The 17500-nt window shown below is 42.8% G+C and overlaps 2 protein-coding genes across 2 annotated transcripts in view; both read right to left on the minus strand.

The window, feature by feature from the left end:
- The window catches only part of lcp2a (lymphocyte cytosolic protein 2a), a 13143-nt gene extending 2144 nt beyond the window's left edge, over positions 1-10999 (minus strand). Inside the window, exons 1-17 of the mRNA XM_079648624.1 lie at positions 9179-10999; positions 7550-7612; positions 7419-7465; positions 3985-4050; positions 3798-3820; positions 3668-3711; positions 3364-3547; positions 2867-2941; positions 2621-2677; positions 2053-2130; positions 1704-1729; positions 1473-1492; positions 941-1051; positions 396-414; positions 296-311; positions 131-209; positions 81-87 (exon numbers count right to left, since the gene is read on the minus strand). Of these exons, the coding sequence (XP_079504750.1) occupies positions 81-87; positions 131-209; positions 296-311; positions 396-414; positions 941-1051; positions 1473-1492; positions 1704-1729; positions 2053-2130; positions 2621-2677; positions 2867-2941; positions 3364-3547; positions 3668-3711; positions 3798-3820; positions 3985-4050; positions 7419-7465; positions 7550-7612; positions 9179-9256 (993 nt within the window). The 5' untranslated portion in view covers positions 9257-10999. The remainder of the gene's footprint in view (positions 1-80; positions 88-130; positions 210-295; positions 312-395; positions 415-940; positions 1052-1472; positions 1493-1703; positions 1730-2052; positions 2131-2620; positions 2678-2866; positions 2942-3363; positions 3548-3667; positions 3712-3797; positions 3821-3984; positions 4051-7418; positions 7466-7549; positions 7613-9178) is intronic.
- Positions 11000-12814: 1815 nt separating this feature from the next.
- zmat2 (zinc finger, matrin-type 2) overlaps positions 12815-17500 on the minus strand; it is a 7322-nt gene continuing 2636 nt past the window's right edge. Inside the window, exons 3-6 of the mRNA XM_079651521.1 lie at positions 16263-16386; positions 15958-16031; positions 13910-14055; positions 12815-13301 (exon numbers count right to left, since the gene is read on the minus strand). Coding sequence (XP_079507647.1) covers positions 13161-13301; positions 13910-14055; positions 15958-16031; positions 16263-16386 — 485 coding nt within the window. The 3' untranslated portion in view covers positions 12815-13160. The remainder of the gene's footprint in view (positions 13302-13909; positions 14056-15957; positions 16032-16262; positions 16387-17500) is intronic.

A 17500-nucleotide genomic window follows, 5' to 3' on the forward strand; every position in this document is an offset into this window, starting at 1 on the left:
CCTGTTTCAAGTTATACAGTCACATTATGGGGCTTTTATTTTGAAAAACAAACCTCTCCCTGAGCTTCCTGTTAGGATACCGTCACTCTATGGGTACTGACAGGAAGTAAATTACTTAAAGACGTCTCACCTGTCTCCTTGGCGAGAGGGGCGTCCGGGGCGGGGGGGCTGACTCTTATTTTGAAGGGGAAAGGTGTTATGTTTAGGAGCTAGAAGACAGAAGGGTTTTAAGAATTACTCAGATAGGTCGGGATATGCTCTTGTTTATGATGTTTATGATGAATACAAATCTCACCTTCATTGTGTGTTTGCTGATAAAAGAGAAGAGAAGAAGAAGTTCAAATGTCATTCAGGACAAACTAACCTTCAAATAAAAGTTTCAAACAGAGACTTACCTCTCTCCTCGTCTCAAACCTGTCGAAACACCAAAAAAAGCTTGTGTTAACCAAAGACCTGATTTCAGACTAACAACAAAAACACTCAGAAACCATTGAAGAGAGACCAGGGGACAGGAAGTGCGGAAATGCTGACTCATGTCAGGGTTCAGGACTCATAATGCTGACTCATGTCTTCAGGACTCATAATGCTGACTCAGGGTTCAGGACTCATAATGCTGACTCAGGTCAGGGTTCAGGACTCATAATGCTGACTCAGGGTTCAGGACTCATAATGCTGACTCAGGTCAGGGTTCAGGACTCATAATGCTGACTCAGGGTTTAGGTCTCATAATGCTGACTCAGGGTTCAGGACTCATAATGCTGACTCAGGGGTCAGGACTCATAATGCTGACTCAGGTCTGGGTTCAGGACTCATAATGCTGACTCAGGGTTCAGGACTCATAATGCTGACTCAGGGTTTAGGTCTCATAATGCTGACTCAGGGTTTAGGTCTCGTTCCTCTCTGGTGGATATGTCTGTAAGCTTTAATATCTGATGTTGACCTGGTGGCAGCCGGTCTGGCGGAGGAGTCGCTCCGGCTGACGGAGGTCGGAGTCGGGGTCGGGGGAAGAGTTGGAGGTTTGTTCCAGGCTGGAGGATCGTCTGGCTGAGGCCTGAACAGAGAAGATTAAAGATAACATTCCTTCACTTTAAACAATAACACACTCATTCCCTCCTCTGTGGACGAACACTCGATGATGCACTGCTGATGCTGTTTGATCAAATACAGTGGAAGAGGATTTAAACTCATACAAGTCAATGAGTCATCTTCATAAAAATAGATAGTTTAAGTCTATTATTATTTCCCTTTGTTTGAAAAATGATATCCACAAGACTTTCGTTCTCAAAATATATTTGATATAATAAAGAGGGTTTAAATGCATTAAAAACAATGTCATCTGCGTAACATCGTTATAAAACAGCATTTCCACCAGTCCCCAGAACAGTTTATCTATATAAGAGGACCGCACACAGAGCCCTGTGGGGCCCCATTACTCACTCCTGTAGGATATAATGGAGAGAACATCTACTTACCTCCAAGAGTTAGCGCCCGGCTGTAGGAAGCAAAGAAGCACAATTAGAATAAAGAAACACTAAATATAAAGTACGTGGAGTACTCCTTTGTTTACTCCCAACACTTAGTGACATCACGAGGGAACACTCGCTCTCCTATTGGCTAGCACTCCAACACATTGTACAAGATAGACTGAAGATGAGCATGATATGGCCGCTCTAAATAAAGCTTATTTATAAAGAAAACGTCACCTTTTCCATTGTGTTGCGATGAGGTCCTGTGGAGACGAGAAACACAAATGTAAACGACATGATTGACACCAAAATAACTACTTACTAAAAATCAATACAATCTGACATGAGTAATATTTTTATATTTAGAATGGTACATTTCTGTGTTTAAAAACAATCAAGTATCCCTGATTGGCTCTTGCTGTGTGCATTCCCGCCCACCTCCAGAGCAGCTGTCCAATCACAGCCCTGTAACGACTACTCTCCAACCGACCCCTTAATTTAATTGAATTCAATACTTATGTTGTCCTTTGAAACCAAAGTAAGTAAATGTGCGGTATTTAAAAACAGAAGCACTTTGAAGCTTTACCTCTGATGGGGGACGGGTTCGGTCCCGAGCCTCGACCTGGTTTGTTCACACGAAGAATCGGCGGGGGCCCCAGAGGAACTGAACACAACAGGAGGGAAAAGACTCCATTAAGAGTTATTCTGAATAATATTTAACAGCTCCTGTGTTACACCATGTCACTACACACAAAACCACCCGAACAAGAGGAAAAAACATCACAAAAAGGCACAAAAATATCACATAGAGACATAAAGTGTTGAGAAATAGAAACAAAACAATCACAAAGTGTCCACCAGGGGGCGCAAAACAACCACAGATAGATGTAGGAAGAGCAAAGAGGCAGCTGTTCAAAGTCTTAGAATAGATGCACAATGACTTAAAACTGAAGACAAGCAAAACTATTACACGGAACAAAATGACAAATAACAGATGAACACAAACACACTCCTATATGGGCTGAAATCAGCAAAAGAAGACGCATTCGTTTACAAAATAAATGCTAATAATCACAAAAACACGATGTCACTGGTTCACTTGATACAAATGAAGAAAAGCTGAGTAGAGAAATGTATTACAAATATAAACTCACCTTTTCTCCCCCCGCCGCGAGGGGAGGGGTCTCTTCTGGAGGAGTGCTCACCTGACTGCACACACACACACACACACACACACACACACACACACACACACACACACACACACACACACACACACACACACACACACACACACACACACACACACACACACACACACACACACACACACACCTTTACATCAAGGTATATCTGAGGAGTTTAAAATGTTTTAAATGATTCTTTAAATTGAGGCTCACCGGTACGGAGAGGCTGGGGGCGGGGGGGGCGGGGACACACAGCAGGTGGGTGGCCTCTGGAGGGCACATGGCTGTCTACACACACACACACACACACACACACACACACACACACACACACACACACACACACACACACACACACACACACACACACACACACACACACACACACACACACACACACACACACACACACACACACATATATATTTAGCTCACGTTATACTTAAAGCAGGTCTATTGGCTGAAGCCCCCCCTGCTGGCCACAAAGGGAAACACATTAGAAATATATATTTTTACATAAAGAAAAACGTAGCCCGTAGACGGGTTACGTTTTCTGATAAATAAACGTCAGATACATTATTTTATATTCCAGGTGTTACCGATGCATTATGTGTTAAACCCTGTATTAAAGGCGTTATTAAAGGTGTTATTAAAGGTGTTATTAAAGGTGTTATTAAAGGCGTTATTAAAGGCGTTATTAAAGGTCTTACCGATGTAATCCCCGTCCCCCAGCGGGCGGGGGGGCCCCAGTTTGAGCGCCATGTCCTCCGGGGGCTCGGAGGGGGGGGGCTCGTAGTCGTTGTTATCGTCGTCCATCGGGGACTCGTAGTCGCTGCCCCCCCCGTCCCCCCCGCTGTCCGGGTCCTCGTAGTCATCGTCCAACTCTTCCTCCGACTGGAAGTATATAGACATATATATTACAAAAACACGCGGGTCACAAAAAACCTTCAAAATAAAGAATATTTTTCTGGTTGAATTTCCATCAAAAGAGAGAAAAATAAAAATAAGACGTACAAACTCATCGGCACCCCAACCCTGAACCTCTGTCGCTGCTTCTGCTGGGGAGAACAGGTGATTAGTATGAATATATTTATATAAAATACATTTCAAACCAAACATGAGAAGGTTAATGATGAAGTCAAACCTGGTTCGTGATATCTGGTCGGTCTGCGATGAAAATAAATACAGTAGTTATAAATATCATTAAACAGTATAACAGATATGTAAAGGTGCTTTATTTGTTATTATTTTATTATTTACAATTTAAATGTATTATTATTTTTTTATTTGTGTTTTTAGTTTTATATTAAATATATATATAAAAGCCTCACTTTATCCCGAACAGGCTCCTCTTCTCCTCCTTCTTGCTGATCTGAGAGCTGATCTTAGTGATCATCCTGAGGACACACAGGGTTTAAATAAAGGTTATTCAAATTCAGTCAGCACTTCCACATCGCCGTCGTATCAGAGACAGAAGAACGAGATAAAAACACGACGCGTTTCTTAAAAACATCTATATTGATTCTGACACTTCTACATCCAACTCACAGATGTAACCTTGCTTTGAGAGAAAAGATGATGAATTGAACCCTTTTAGAAAGGAAGAGATGGTCCTTTGTTCTGGGAATGTCATTTTCTGAAAAACAGGCTGAGGGCTTAACAGGTGGTCCCCCATGATGCCCCTTTCACACCAACGTGGTTCCAGGGCCGGTTCGGAGCTGGAGCCTGATGGTAAGCAACGGTTTGTCCTGTTCACACCGCAGCGGAGCCGCCTCTAAGCTCCGAAACCGGTTCTTACCAAGCTCCAACATTTTTTTAAATGACGCAACACACACTTTCTAAAGTCAGGCAGCACCAACCAGGCTTCGTGTGGTTCTGTTTCTTTGTGCCTTACTCTGACCATCGTTCACTTTCATTGATCATTGTGGAGAGAGGCAGACGTTTTGTTTTGTATTATAGCAGCTATCGGATGGAATCAATACATGGGCTGCACAGGTTGTGCTGTCGGACTATCACAAGTAGAATCATAATGAAAAGGTCAAATGTGCCTGTAGAAAACAATAGGATAGCAACAAGTAATCAAGTTAGTCGGATTAGCTTTGGTTGCTATGGTAACATCACCCATTTTATACCAGAGACACTTTCATAACAGCGTGATGCCAAACAGCGTCAATTCAGACTGACACACATTCACTTAAGGGGGGGGGATATGTATCAGCTGCTTGTGTGACAGTCAGACAGTGCTTTACAGCGGCCGCTGCCGTGTGAGCTAACCCGGAGCTAACGGGAGAATAAACTCTGACTCGGTACATGCCGCTGAAACACATTAATAAACAATGAACCACGGCACTCTGGAGAAAAACATAAGGTTGGAGAAGTCGTTATTTAATTGAATCTGGCTTCGTGTGATTAAAAGCAACACGATCATCGACCAGACCTGTCCCCCATTGTTGTTGTTGTTGTTGTTGTAGTGAGCGCCATTGGGGAGAAAATCAGCGATGTAAACGGTCACGTCATGACGCAGCAGCGGCAGCACCAGCCGGGCTCTGGGCGGTGTGAACAGGGCCGGAGCTGAAAAGAAAAACCGGTTCCGAACCAGAAGAGCGCAAGAGGATTTAGAACGGGAACCGCGTTGGTGTGGAAGGGGCATCATCCTCTTCTTCATCAATACATCCCAGGTCTCAGATATATCCAGAGCCTGTCTCTGATTGGCAGAAACACCAAACAGATCATTGCAGCATTACCCATAATCCCCTCTGTTTCAGCCCTGTTTCCAAAGTGCTGATTCTCTGTCTGTTACTTTAGATGAAAATAAGGAGCCCCTCCCCACGCCCCTCTGAGAGACATTTGGTTACAAAGAACTCAATGGAGCTCTAGAGGAGATTCAGGTGATAAGGGGGGGGGGGGGACATGAAGAAGAGGCATGAAGAAGAGGGGACACATGTTGATGTAGGAGAGACATGAAGAAGAGGGGACACATGTTGATGTAGAAGAGACATGAAGAAGAGGGGACACATGTTGATGTAGAAGAGACATGGAGAAGAGGGGACACATGTTGATGTAGAAGAGACATGAAGAAGAGGGGACACATGTTGATGTAGAAGAGACATGGAGAAGAGGGGACACATGTTGATGTAGAAGAGACATGAAGAAGAGGGGACACATGTTGATGTAGAAGAGACATGGAGAAGAGGGGACACATGTTGATGTAGAAGAGACATGAAGAAGAGGGGACACATGTTGATGTAGAAGAGACATGAAGAAGAGGGGACACATGTTGATGTAGAAGAGACATGGAGAAGAGGGGACACATGTTGATGTAGAAGAGACATGAAGAAGAGGGGACACATGTTGATGTAGAAGAGACATGAAGAAGAGGGGACACATGTTGATGTAGAAGAGACATGGAGAAGAGGGGACACATGTTGATGTAGAAGAGACATGAAGAAGAGGGGACACATGTTGATGTAGAAGAGACATGGAGAAGAGGGGACACATGTTGATGTAGAAGAGACATGGAGAAGAGGGGACACATGTTGATGTAGAGGAGACATGAAGAAGAGGGGACACATGTTGATGTAGGAGAGACATGAAGAAGAGGGGACACATGTTGATGTAGAAGAGACATGAAGAAGAGGGGACACATGTTGATGTAGAAGAGACATGAAGAAGAGGGGACACATGTTGATGTAGGAGAGACATGAAGAAGAGGGGACACATGTTGATGTAGAAGAGACATGAAAAAGAGGGGACACATGTTGATGTAGAAGAGACATGAAGAAGAGGGGACACATGTTGATGTAGAAGAGACATGGAGAAGAGGGGACACATGTTGATGTAGGAGAGACATGGAGAAGAGGGGACACATGTTGATGTAGAAGAGACATGGAGAAGAGGGGACACATGTTGATGTAGAAGAGACATGGAGAAGAGGGGACACATGTTGATGTAGAAGAGACATGGAGAAGAGGGGACACATGTTGATGTAGGAGAGACATGGAGAAGAGGGGACACATGTTGATGTAGAAGAGACATGGAGAAGAGGGGACACATGTTGATGTAGAAGAGACATGGAGAAGAGGGGACACATGTTGATGTAGAAGAGACATGGAGAAGAGGGGACACATGTTGATGTAGAAGAGACATGAAGAAGAGGGGACACATGTTGATGTAGAAGAGACATGAAGAAGAGGGGACACATGTTGATGTAGAAGAGACATGGAGAAGAGGGGACACATGTTGATGTAGAAGAGACATGAAGAAGAGGGGACACATGTTGATGTAGAAGAGACATGAAGAAGAGGGGACACATGTTGATGTAGGAGAGACATGAAGAAGAGGGGACACATGTTGATGTAGAAGAGACATGGAGAAGAGGGGACACATGTTGATGTAGAAGAGACATGAAGAAGAGGGGACACATGTTGATGTAGAAGAGACATGAAGAAGAGGGGACACATGTTGATGTAGAAGAGACATGAAGAAGAGGGGACACATGTTGATGTAGAAGAGACATGAAGAAGAGGGGACACATGTTGATGTAGAAGAGACATGAAGAAGAGGGGACACATGTTGATGTAGGAGAGACATGAAGAAGAGGGGACACATGTTGATGTAGGAGAGACATGAAGAAGAGGGGACACATGTTGATGTAGAAGAGACATGAAGAAGAGGGGACACATGTTGATGTAGAAGAGACATGGAGAAGAGGGGACACATGTTGATGTAGGAGAGACATGAAGAAGTGGATTTGGTTTGTACTTACGGAGCGTAGAGTTTGGGGAACTTCTGTAGATCGCTCTCGCTCAGATTCTGCCGAACAGAGAAACAATGAGTTGACATTTTAAACTCTTCACCCTTTTCACTTTCTCTCGATGTCTCTGAATGTAAACTCACCACAAATCTGGAGCCGCTGATGGAGTTCTTCAACACCACTTTATCACAGCCGCTCAGACTCATCTGCAATTACAGACAGCACATTGAAACGTGTGGAAATGTATATATACGTTTGTTACAGTTCACGTGTTCGGTTAGTTCACGTGTTCGGTTAGTTCACGTGTTCGGTTAGTTCACGTGTTCGGTTAGTTCACGTGTTCGGTTAGTTCACGTTGGTTTGAGTTGTCCGGTCCGAATTCACGTCTTTTCTCGAGGAATCACCTGATGGAGCTCCTGGTGGGTCCCACGTTTCTGAAAAGACTTTGGACACGTATCCAAACATACGCAGAGCTGCATTCAAAGGGATCCGTTACTCCATCCAACACGAGACGTTATCAAGACGTGTTCCTGAAGAAAACCCATTTCAAACGTCAGCCTTTACGCCGACGACAGTCTCTCTCCTCCACCGCTGATCTCTGTCTCCTTGTGGCTCGGTTTCTCAAATTGTCACAACAAGTTCTGGACAGATTTGTATGAAACTTGTTCGACTTCTGTCTCACGGGTCGAGGACGGAAGCTTTGTGTTTTTGAGACGATTTAAAGCAGGCTTCTCCTGGTAGGTCACGTGACCTCACGGGATCCATCAGACGTCTGTCGATCAGACGATATAAAGGTTTCATCGAGTGTTTGCTTCTGTTCTGTTTTCACCAAATGAAGACTTCCGGGATTAGAAGTCGTTTTCCATTTTGATCAAACCGTTAAATAACTTCTGTGTTCAGATCCTTCTTCCCGAAGACTTTGGGAAAGAAACAGATGAGTTTCTTTGTTGGGAAACCAAATCCTACGCTTGTGTTTCCGCTGAACGGTGACGTCTGTTTGACTCAGCTTGCTCTCCTTTGGTTTCCATTTGGAAAAGTCCTGGAGAGTTCCTCGCACTTTTTAAGCACAATCCGAGCCAAGGATCCAGTTTGGAGTAGAAGGCGGAGTTAAAACACTGCAGGCTTTTGATTGGTCCAGAGAATCGACACTCAGGAAAAAATTGAGGAAATGAAGGAGCTTGGAGAAACTGGACGTGCAGAAAGAAAGAAGTCAGAGGACATGTTTGAGGTCTTAAATGTAGACGTTAGAGATACAGACGGTGCGTTCAAGTTCTTAAATAAGAAGTCAGAGACGGTAGTTTGAGGTCCTAAATATAGACGCGAGAGGCAGAGAGGGTGTGCTCAAGGTCTCATGTTAAGTTGTCAGAGACGGTGTGTTTGAGGTCTCATGTTAAGTTGTCAGAGACGGTGTGTTTGAGGTCTCATGTTAAGTTGTCAGAGACGGTGTGTTTGAGGTCTCATGTTAAGTTGTCAGAGACGGTGTGTTCGAGATCTTAAATGAGAAGTCAGAGAGGGTCGTTTTGAGGTCTTAAATACAGACGTTAGAGATACAGATATTATAGTTAGAGATGTTAGACATAGAGACGGTGCGTTCAAGGTCTCGTGTTAAGATGTCAGAGAGACAGAGGACACGTTTGAGGTCTTAAATACAGGCGTTATAGACACAGACGGTGCGTTTGAGGTCTTAAATACAGGCGTTATAGACACAGACGGTGCGTTTGAGGTCTTAAATACAGGCGTTATAGACACAGACGGTGCGTTCAGGGTCTCACCCGGGTCAGGTACTCTGCCAGCTGCTGAGGGCTCCATCCCGTCACCTCGGCTCGACTCGGCACTCGCTCTCCACTCATCTTGAATCTGAAGTGAAACCTCAGCTTCAGGACGAAAACATCTGAAGCTTCTCTCTCCAAACGTCTCTGAAACTCAGAAAATAAAAGCTGCCGGCCGTCCTCTCACAGTTTCACTTCCTCAAAACCAAGCACTAAGACGCCGCTGAGAAACCTAAATCCAAAATGGCTTCCTCCTCTTGCGGGCCCCCCCCCGCCCTCTGACAGGAAGTGACTTTGCAACACCCCCCATCTTTGGTGTGACCACAGACAGGAAACAGGAAGTAGATCAGCGTCTCTGCAGCGGCTTCAACTGCAGTTCAATATTTTAATTTAGCACACATTCAAAGTGCTGGTCAGGGAGTTCATGGGCCTCTCCAAGTACTAAACATAATACTAAAAACACATAAAGGTGGTAATTCATTTATCCTTCATTTCCTTTTTTTAAATTCTGATATTTAAGAAACATTTATAGAATACAATAGAATATATGTTTATTGTCATCATACAAAGTACAATGAAATGTCTTTGGCAACTCTTCCTGCACATTCAATGTCAATGTGCATATTCACATTACATCACATGTCACTTGTTAAACACTTTTATCCAAAGCGATTTACATACTCTGTACTGTGGGCAATCCCCACAGGAGCACTTTGGGGTGAAGCGTCTCAGGGACACAACGACATGCTGACTGCAGTGGGGTTTGAACCTGTGACCCCCTGATCAACACCAACGCACTAGTCCACTGCGCCACAAGCCTCCATTTACACTTACAGTCTAAATATATATTAGTAAAATAGCCATAAGTATGTCTAAATAGTAGTGCTTGCAGTCTTTGGGGGGTGGAGTGTTCCTCAGTCTCTGATGATGCTGCTGGCCCCAATATTTCACTTGTTCCCCCGATTTATGGAGAGCCTTATGACGATGTTATTTTAATGTTTGATTTACTTAAAGGTAGGGTAGGTAATTTTGGAGAAACCAGCTTGAGTGCGCTAGAATTTGAAAATACACAGCCAGAAAAAATCTGCCACTTCCTTACAGAGCCCCTCCTTCAACACACACGAACGCGCACATGACCAATGAGGGCACGAGATCAGTTAGGGTCACAGATGGAAGGCTGACAGGCAGGTAGGCCATCCATCATTTTAGACGGCCGGGTCGTGCTTTTTACAGCGCCATTGCTTCCACAGATGACATATTTTTATATATGTATTGTCAAAGCATTTCATTTATTCATTGCTATCGGGATGTTAAGAGCATTCCATGGAATATAACAAGTGTTTCTGAAGTGAATTACCTACCCTACCTTTAAGAAGTTTAACATTTAGTCAGACTTATTAATTCAGTGTTACATCTTTTGGGACCAGACTGGAAATATTACAAACTTAATGCAATTTTAATTTTAAGGTCTGCTGACCAGCTGCTGCTCATAGTGCCCAAGACCAGGCTCAAAACCAGAGGGCACCGAGCCTTCGCAGCAGCTGGCCCCAGGCTCTGGAACACTCTGCATCTCTGTGAGGTCGGCCCAGTTTTTTAATCTACTCTTAAAACACACTTCTTCTCTCTGGCCTTCTAGTCAGAGCGGAGCATGACACCTCATATTCCCTGTGTTTTTGTTTTTTATATTGCTGTTGTAAATTATTGTCTTTTATTGTGATTGTAGTAATGTGTTTAACTAACTTGAAACTTGAAACAATCAAATCAAATCAAATCAAGTTACTTATTAACTTGATTTGATTAAATTATTTGGAAAAAATATACGTTTAATATTCAGGACACAAAGTAAGAACAGAATTTAATTAGAAACCTGTGTATGTGATTTATTTCTTATTTCTGTTTAAATATATATTAATGCTGTCAAAGTTATCGCGTTAACGGCGGTAATTAATTTTTTGAATATATTTAACACATTTAACGCATGTGCCGAATGGCCCGCCCCATACATCCCACCAGTGGCAGCGCTGGGGTATGGCTGGGGTAGGCTACACCCATACCAAGAAATGGCTTAGCCCCACCATGAAAAATGATGTTAAAGTAAGCAAAATAAAGTCCGCCAACTCGCGGAGTAAATTGCACAGACAGCAGTTAGTAAGATTGATTTCAGTAGCCACTTGTCTGGAAATACCGAAGACCAGAAACGGTTTTGAAAACTTTTGTCACGTAGTGATCGTCTTCTCACTAGAACATCTTTGATAATGTCTTCTGGCCAATCAGAATCAAGATAACGGCGTGGTGTTGTTGCAGGAAGTCCCGACGGAGAATACTTTTGCTGTAATACAGGGGTGCACATAACTGGTAAGCAGGTTATGTGCGTAATCTGAAATGCGTACCGTCACTTGTGTCACAAAGCGCATTTGCGTACCGACGTACTTGTGAAGCTTTTCAAGAAGGCGGTTAGATCACCGGACGACAGAGTCGGTCTCCGTGTGCACAGACAGGGCTGCTGTTAACGTCGGTCTGTACAACGGAATTGTGCCAAACTACGCCAACCGGCTGCGGAGGGAGACTCCCCCCCCTTCCTATGCCCCCTTCACTGGAGAACTGCGCTAAAACAGCTGATCACAACGTTCACACTCTGTGGTCACGAAGTACTCCACTAGCCCCCCCGTCGACTTTCCTGAAGTACTCCCCCGTTGATAGAAATCAACACGTAATGAATTAAGACCCCACGGTTTGATGAGTGATAGGTGTGTGGGCTGTCTTTCATTTTGACACACAGAACAATGTTATAATAAACATATATGGGTCATTCCAGAATTGGAGGACATTTCATGTCCCCCATATAAAAAATCTAATAATCCATGCCCAAAAAGCTAAAACATACACTTGTGTTAAACATACTTGTCTTGAGACAAAATGTATATAAAGTTGTAGAAAAAGTTGTTTCAAAATACTATTTAAAATATCAAGTGTGTGGCACTCTGCCCCACTCAACCCTGTTACTGATATGATCAGAATAAAGCATATTCATTTCAAAGTCATCTTTCTTTCATTAGATATCCAAGTTTGTCCTTGCCTTGAAAGTAGCACTACATGCTACATCTAGCAATAATTCCTGAGGTTAAAACTCAAATTAGCATTGATTTTCAACCCTGTTACTATAATTAGAGTAACAGGGGTAATTCTTCATCGGAAAATATACAATTGATGCCTAGCTGGGCAAATCACTTTTTTAGATGGTTTATCATGTTTTTCCAAAATACATATATTTTTTAAATAAAATTAAAGGTTCATTTGTCAAAAATGTTGGTGTCTAAATTGTCCTCCAATTCTGGAATGACCCATATATGTTAAATGGATATATATCTGCCTTCTTTCATTTATCTTTCCACTCCCACAACAAAATACATAACGAAATGCATATTTTGGACATAGTTTGAATGGTGATTAATCTGATTAATACATTTTTAAGCTGTGATTAATCTGATTGAAAATGTTAATCGTTTGACAGCCCTAATATATATAATATAAAACAATTATTTTCCTAAACTTAAATGAACTGAAGCTCAAGTTTACTGAAGGTCCGTGAAGGCAACACAAGCATTCTGATGATGCATTCAATGACACAAACAAAGCTGGTTAAAAAAAAACACGTGTTTATTAAAATGTCCCAGACAAACTGAACATGATGAAAATAAAATGAGTTCAATGTTGACACGGATATCCAGTTCTTAAATAATCCACCTGTTTTAAACTCAAATTCTTGGAACTAAAACACTTTGAATTAACTTTATTTACATGTTTACCAACAACAACAACAACTTGTTTGTGTGAAGAGCAGCTCCTCCTGAAGCTGACAGATACGGTTTTATCTGCAGGACCCTGAAGGTGTCGCGCTTTTATATTTTGGTCCATTATTTTGTCTCGCCTTCACTTCCTCTCCAACAGGAAGCAGGACTACCAAAATAAGAGCGTGGCAGGATGTTCATTTGATCTTCTTCGAGGATCCGAACCCGGAGAATCCCATCACGGCGGCCATCTCGTCGTCTTCCTCCAGATCGTCGTCGTCCGCCCGGCGCTTCCTCTGCTTCTGCTTCTCCTTCTTATACGCCTTCGCCTTCTCCTCCTAACAAGAGAGAGAGCGTCAGAAGAACTACAAGAAGAACTACAGGAAGAACTACAGGAAGAACTACAGAGAGAGCGTCAGAGAAACTACAAGAAGAACTACAGGAAGAACTACAGAGAGAGCGTCAGAGAAACTACAAGAAGATCTACAGAGAGAGCGTCAGAGAAACTACAAGAAGATCTACAGAGAGAGCGTCAGAGAAACTACAAGAAGAACTACAGGAAGAACTACAAAAATACAGGAAGAACTACAAAGCTACAGGAAGAACTACAAAGAACTACAAAGCTACAGGAAGAACTACAAAGAACTACAAAGCTACAGGAAGAACTACAAAGCTACAGGAAGAACTAAAAAGAACTACAAAGCTACAGGAAGAACTAAAAAGAACTACAAAGCTACAGGAAGAACTACAAAGCTACAGGAAGAACTACAAAGAACTACAAAGCTACAGGAAGAACTACAAAGTCTCGTCTCTAGCTCAACCAGTGAAGGCGTCAGAGGAACTACAGGAAGAACTACAAAAATACAGGAAGAACTACACAAATACAGGAAGAACTACAGGAAGAACTTCAGAGAGAGCATCAGAGAAACTACAGGAAGTGTCTCACCTCCTCTCTGAGCTCCTTCATTCGCTCCTCGAAGTCGTACTCCTTCTGCTTCTCCTCCATCTTCTTCTTGTTCGCCTCAAAGCGCTTCTTCACCTGATCCAGAGACGAGCGCTCGACTCGCATCGACATGCCCAGGTTCCTCTGATCTGAAGCCACACGCAGACATGTCAACAGTCTGAGGTAAACATGTCAACAGTCTGTGAGGTAAACATGTAAACAGTCTGTGATGCAGACATGTCGACAGTCTGTGATGCAGACATGTCAACAGTCTTAGGTAAACATGTCAACAGTCTGATGTAAACATGTCAACAGTCTGTGATGCAGACATGTCAACAGTCTTAGGTAAACATGTCAACAGTCTGAGGTAAACATGTAAACAGTCTGTGATGCAAACATGTAAACAGTCTGTGATGCAGACATGTCAACAGTCTGAGGTAAACATGTCAACAGTCTGTGAGGTAGACATGTCAACAGTCTGTGATGCAGACATGTCAACAGTCTGTGATGCAGACATGTCAACAGTCTGAGGTAAACATGTCAACAGTCTGTGATGCAGACATGTCAACAGTCTGTGATGCAAACATGTCAACAGTCTGAGGTAAACATGTCAACAGTCTGTGAGGTAGACATGTCAACAGTCTGTGATGCAGACATGTCAACAGTCTGTGATGCAGACATGTCAACAGTCTGAGGTAAACATGTCAACAGTCTGATGCAGACATGTCAACAGTCTGTGATGCAAACATGTCAACAGTCTGTGATGCAAACATGTAAACAGTCTGTGATGCAGACATGTCAACAGTCTGAGGTAAACATGTCAACAGTCTGTGAGGTAGACATGTCAACAGTCTGTGAGGTAAACATGTCAACAGTCTGTGATGTAGACATGTCAACAGTCTGTGATGCAGACATGTCAACAGTCTGTGATGCAGACATGTCAACAGTCTGTGATGTAAACATGTCAACAGTCTGTGATGTAAACATGTCAACAATCTGATGTAAACATGTCAACAGTCTGATGTAAACATGTCAAAAGTCTGTGAGTAGTGCTGCGTACCGGTACGCCGAACCGGTACTGGACTTGTAAAAAGTTTCGGTTCAAGTCCGGTTAAAACCGGAACGTCGGGAACCGGTACTTACGTATATTCTCCTTTGTGTTCTAAACCATCTAAAACCTTCCATAGATCAAGAAATTTGCACTGAGAAAAGATGAAAAACATTGTTTTGGCTTCTGATATGGCGGCCATTACTGAGCTCACGAAGTCTCGCAAAATATCGCACCTGCTCGCGAGATCTGTGTGACGTCAAGGGAAGCTGGCTTAGACATAGTGGACACTGACAGCGTGGGATGCTGGTTGCCATATATGGTAGTGTAGCTTACTGACAGCATGGGATGCTGGTTGCCATATATGGTAGTGTTGCTAAGCTAACTCCTTTGTATGTATGGTGATATAGTGTCTGCCGAAAGAGCAACACTTCACCCAGACAATGTCAATATGCTGTTGTTCTTGAACAAGAACACATAGACTTGTACTCTTGCATATTGAGTCTTGTATGTACATCACTATGTATGTAGATGTGTTGTGTAGTTAGTAACACATGTAGAGTTCTAGAAAAGACATGGTGTAGACACAAGTTGGAAGGGGGCACAATAAACCTGACGAGTTTGAATTTGAGTTGATTTTCAATTGATAATTAGCTCACAATAAGTTCACTTTAGTTACTCACACAACTTGACACAAGTCCGGACTTATAAGTCCGGACCTGAACCTGAACCTCTGGACTTGAGTCCGGACCTGAACCTGAATGTGAGTCCAGGTACACAGCACTGTCTGTGAGGTAAACATGTCAACAGTCTGTTAGGTAAACATGTCAACAGTCTGATGTAAACATGTCAACAGTCTGTGAGGTAAACATGTCAACAGTCTGATGTAAACATGTCAACAGTCTGTGAGGTAGACATGTCAACAGTCTGTGATGGAAACATGTCAACAGTCTGTGATGCAGACATGTCAATAGTCTTTGAGATAAACATGTAAACAACTCACGTTTTTTTCCATTGATGTGGTCCAGGAAGTTGATGGAGTCTTTCACGACGCAGTCACACACGTTACAGTAATACCTGGAGAACAAGAAGCAATAATATATCAAAAACTATAATAGAAGAAAAAACGTATTATCAAAAACAAAAACTGTAAATAAATAAATAAAAGGTTTAAAACATTTTTCATGTTTGAAATTATATATAATAACGGATTAAGAGGATAAACATGAGGTGTCATTCTGAGGTATTCCTGAACAAGCTAATGTAATAATAATAAAAATAATAATAGAGTAATGAGAGAGAGCGTACCCCCCCATCTCGGCCTGGGGGGTGGTCTTCGTGATGACGATGGTTTTCCCCAGTTTGGACTCCAGGTCCACTTTGTAGTCTCGGTGCCGCAGCATGTCCCGCTTAACGGGGGGCGGCAGCTTGCCTGAAACACAGAGGGGAGACAAGAGGTTCATCCTTCATGAACTCAGACAGAGGAAGACTACAAACATGGAGGATCAAACGAGACAGAAGGAGACTACAAACATGGAGGATCAAACGAGACAAAAGAAGACTACAAACATGGAGGATCAAACGAGACAGGAAACTACAAACATGGAGGATCAAACGAGACAGAAGGAGACTACAAACATGGAGGATCAAAAGAGACAGAAGGAGACTACAAACATGGAGGATCAAACGAGACAGAAGAAAACTACAAACATGGATGAAACTAGACAGAAGGAGACTACAAACATGGAGGATCAACCGAGACAGGAGACTACAAACATTGAGGATCAAACGAGACAGGAGACTACAAACATGGAGGATCAAACGAGACAGGAGACTACAAACATGGAGGATCAAAAGAGACAGAAGGAGACTACAAACATGGAGGATCAAACGAGACAGGAGGAGACTACAAACATGGAGGATCAAACGAGACAGAAGGAGACTACAAACATGGAGGATCAAACGAGACAGAAGGAGACTACAAACATGGAGGATCAAACGAGACAGAAGGAGACTACAAACATGGAGGATCAAACGAGACAGAAGAAAACTACAAACATGGATGAAACTAGACAGAAGGAGACTACAAACATGGAGGATCAACCGAGACAGGAGACTACAAACATGGAGGATCAAACGAGACAGGAGACTACAAACATGGAGGATCAAAAGAGACAGAAGGAGACAACAAACATGGAGGATCAAACGAGACAGGAGGAGACTACAAACATGGAGGATCAAACGAGACAGGAGACTACAAACATGGAGGATCAAAAGAGACAGAAGGAGACTACAAACATGGAGGATCAAACGAGACAGAAGGAGACTACAAACATGGAGGATCAAACGAGACAGAAGAAAACTACAAACATGGATGAAACGAGACAGAAGGAGACTACAAACATGGAGGATCAAACGAGACAAAAGGAGACTACAAACATGGAGGATCAAACGAGACAAAAGGAGACTACAAACATGGAGGATGAAACGAGACAGAAGGAGACTACAAACATGGAGGATGAAACGAAAGTTATATGATATGAGCA

Source organism: Notothenia rossii (assembly GCF_949606895.1).
Source record: "Notothenia rossii genome assembly, chromosome: 9".
Taxonomy (NCBI): Eukaryota; Metazoa; Chordata; class Actinopteri; order Perciformes; family Nototheniidae; genus Notothenia; species Notothenia rossii.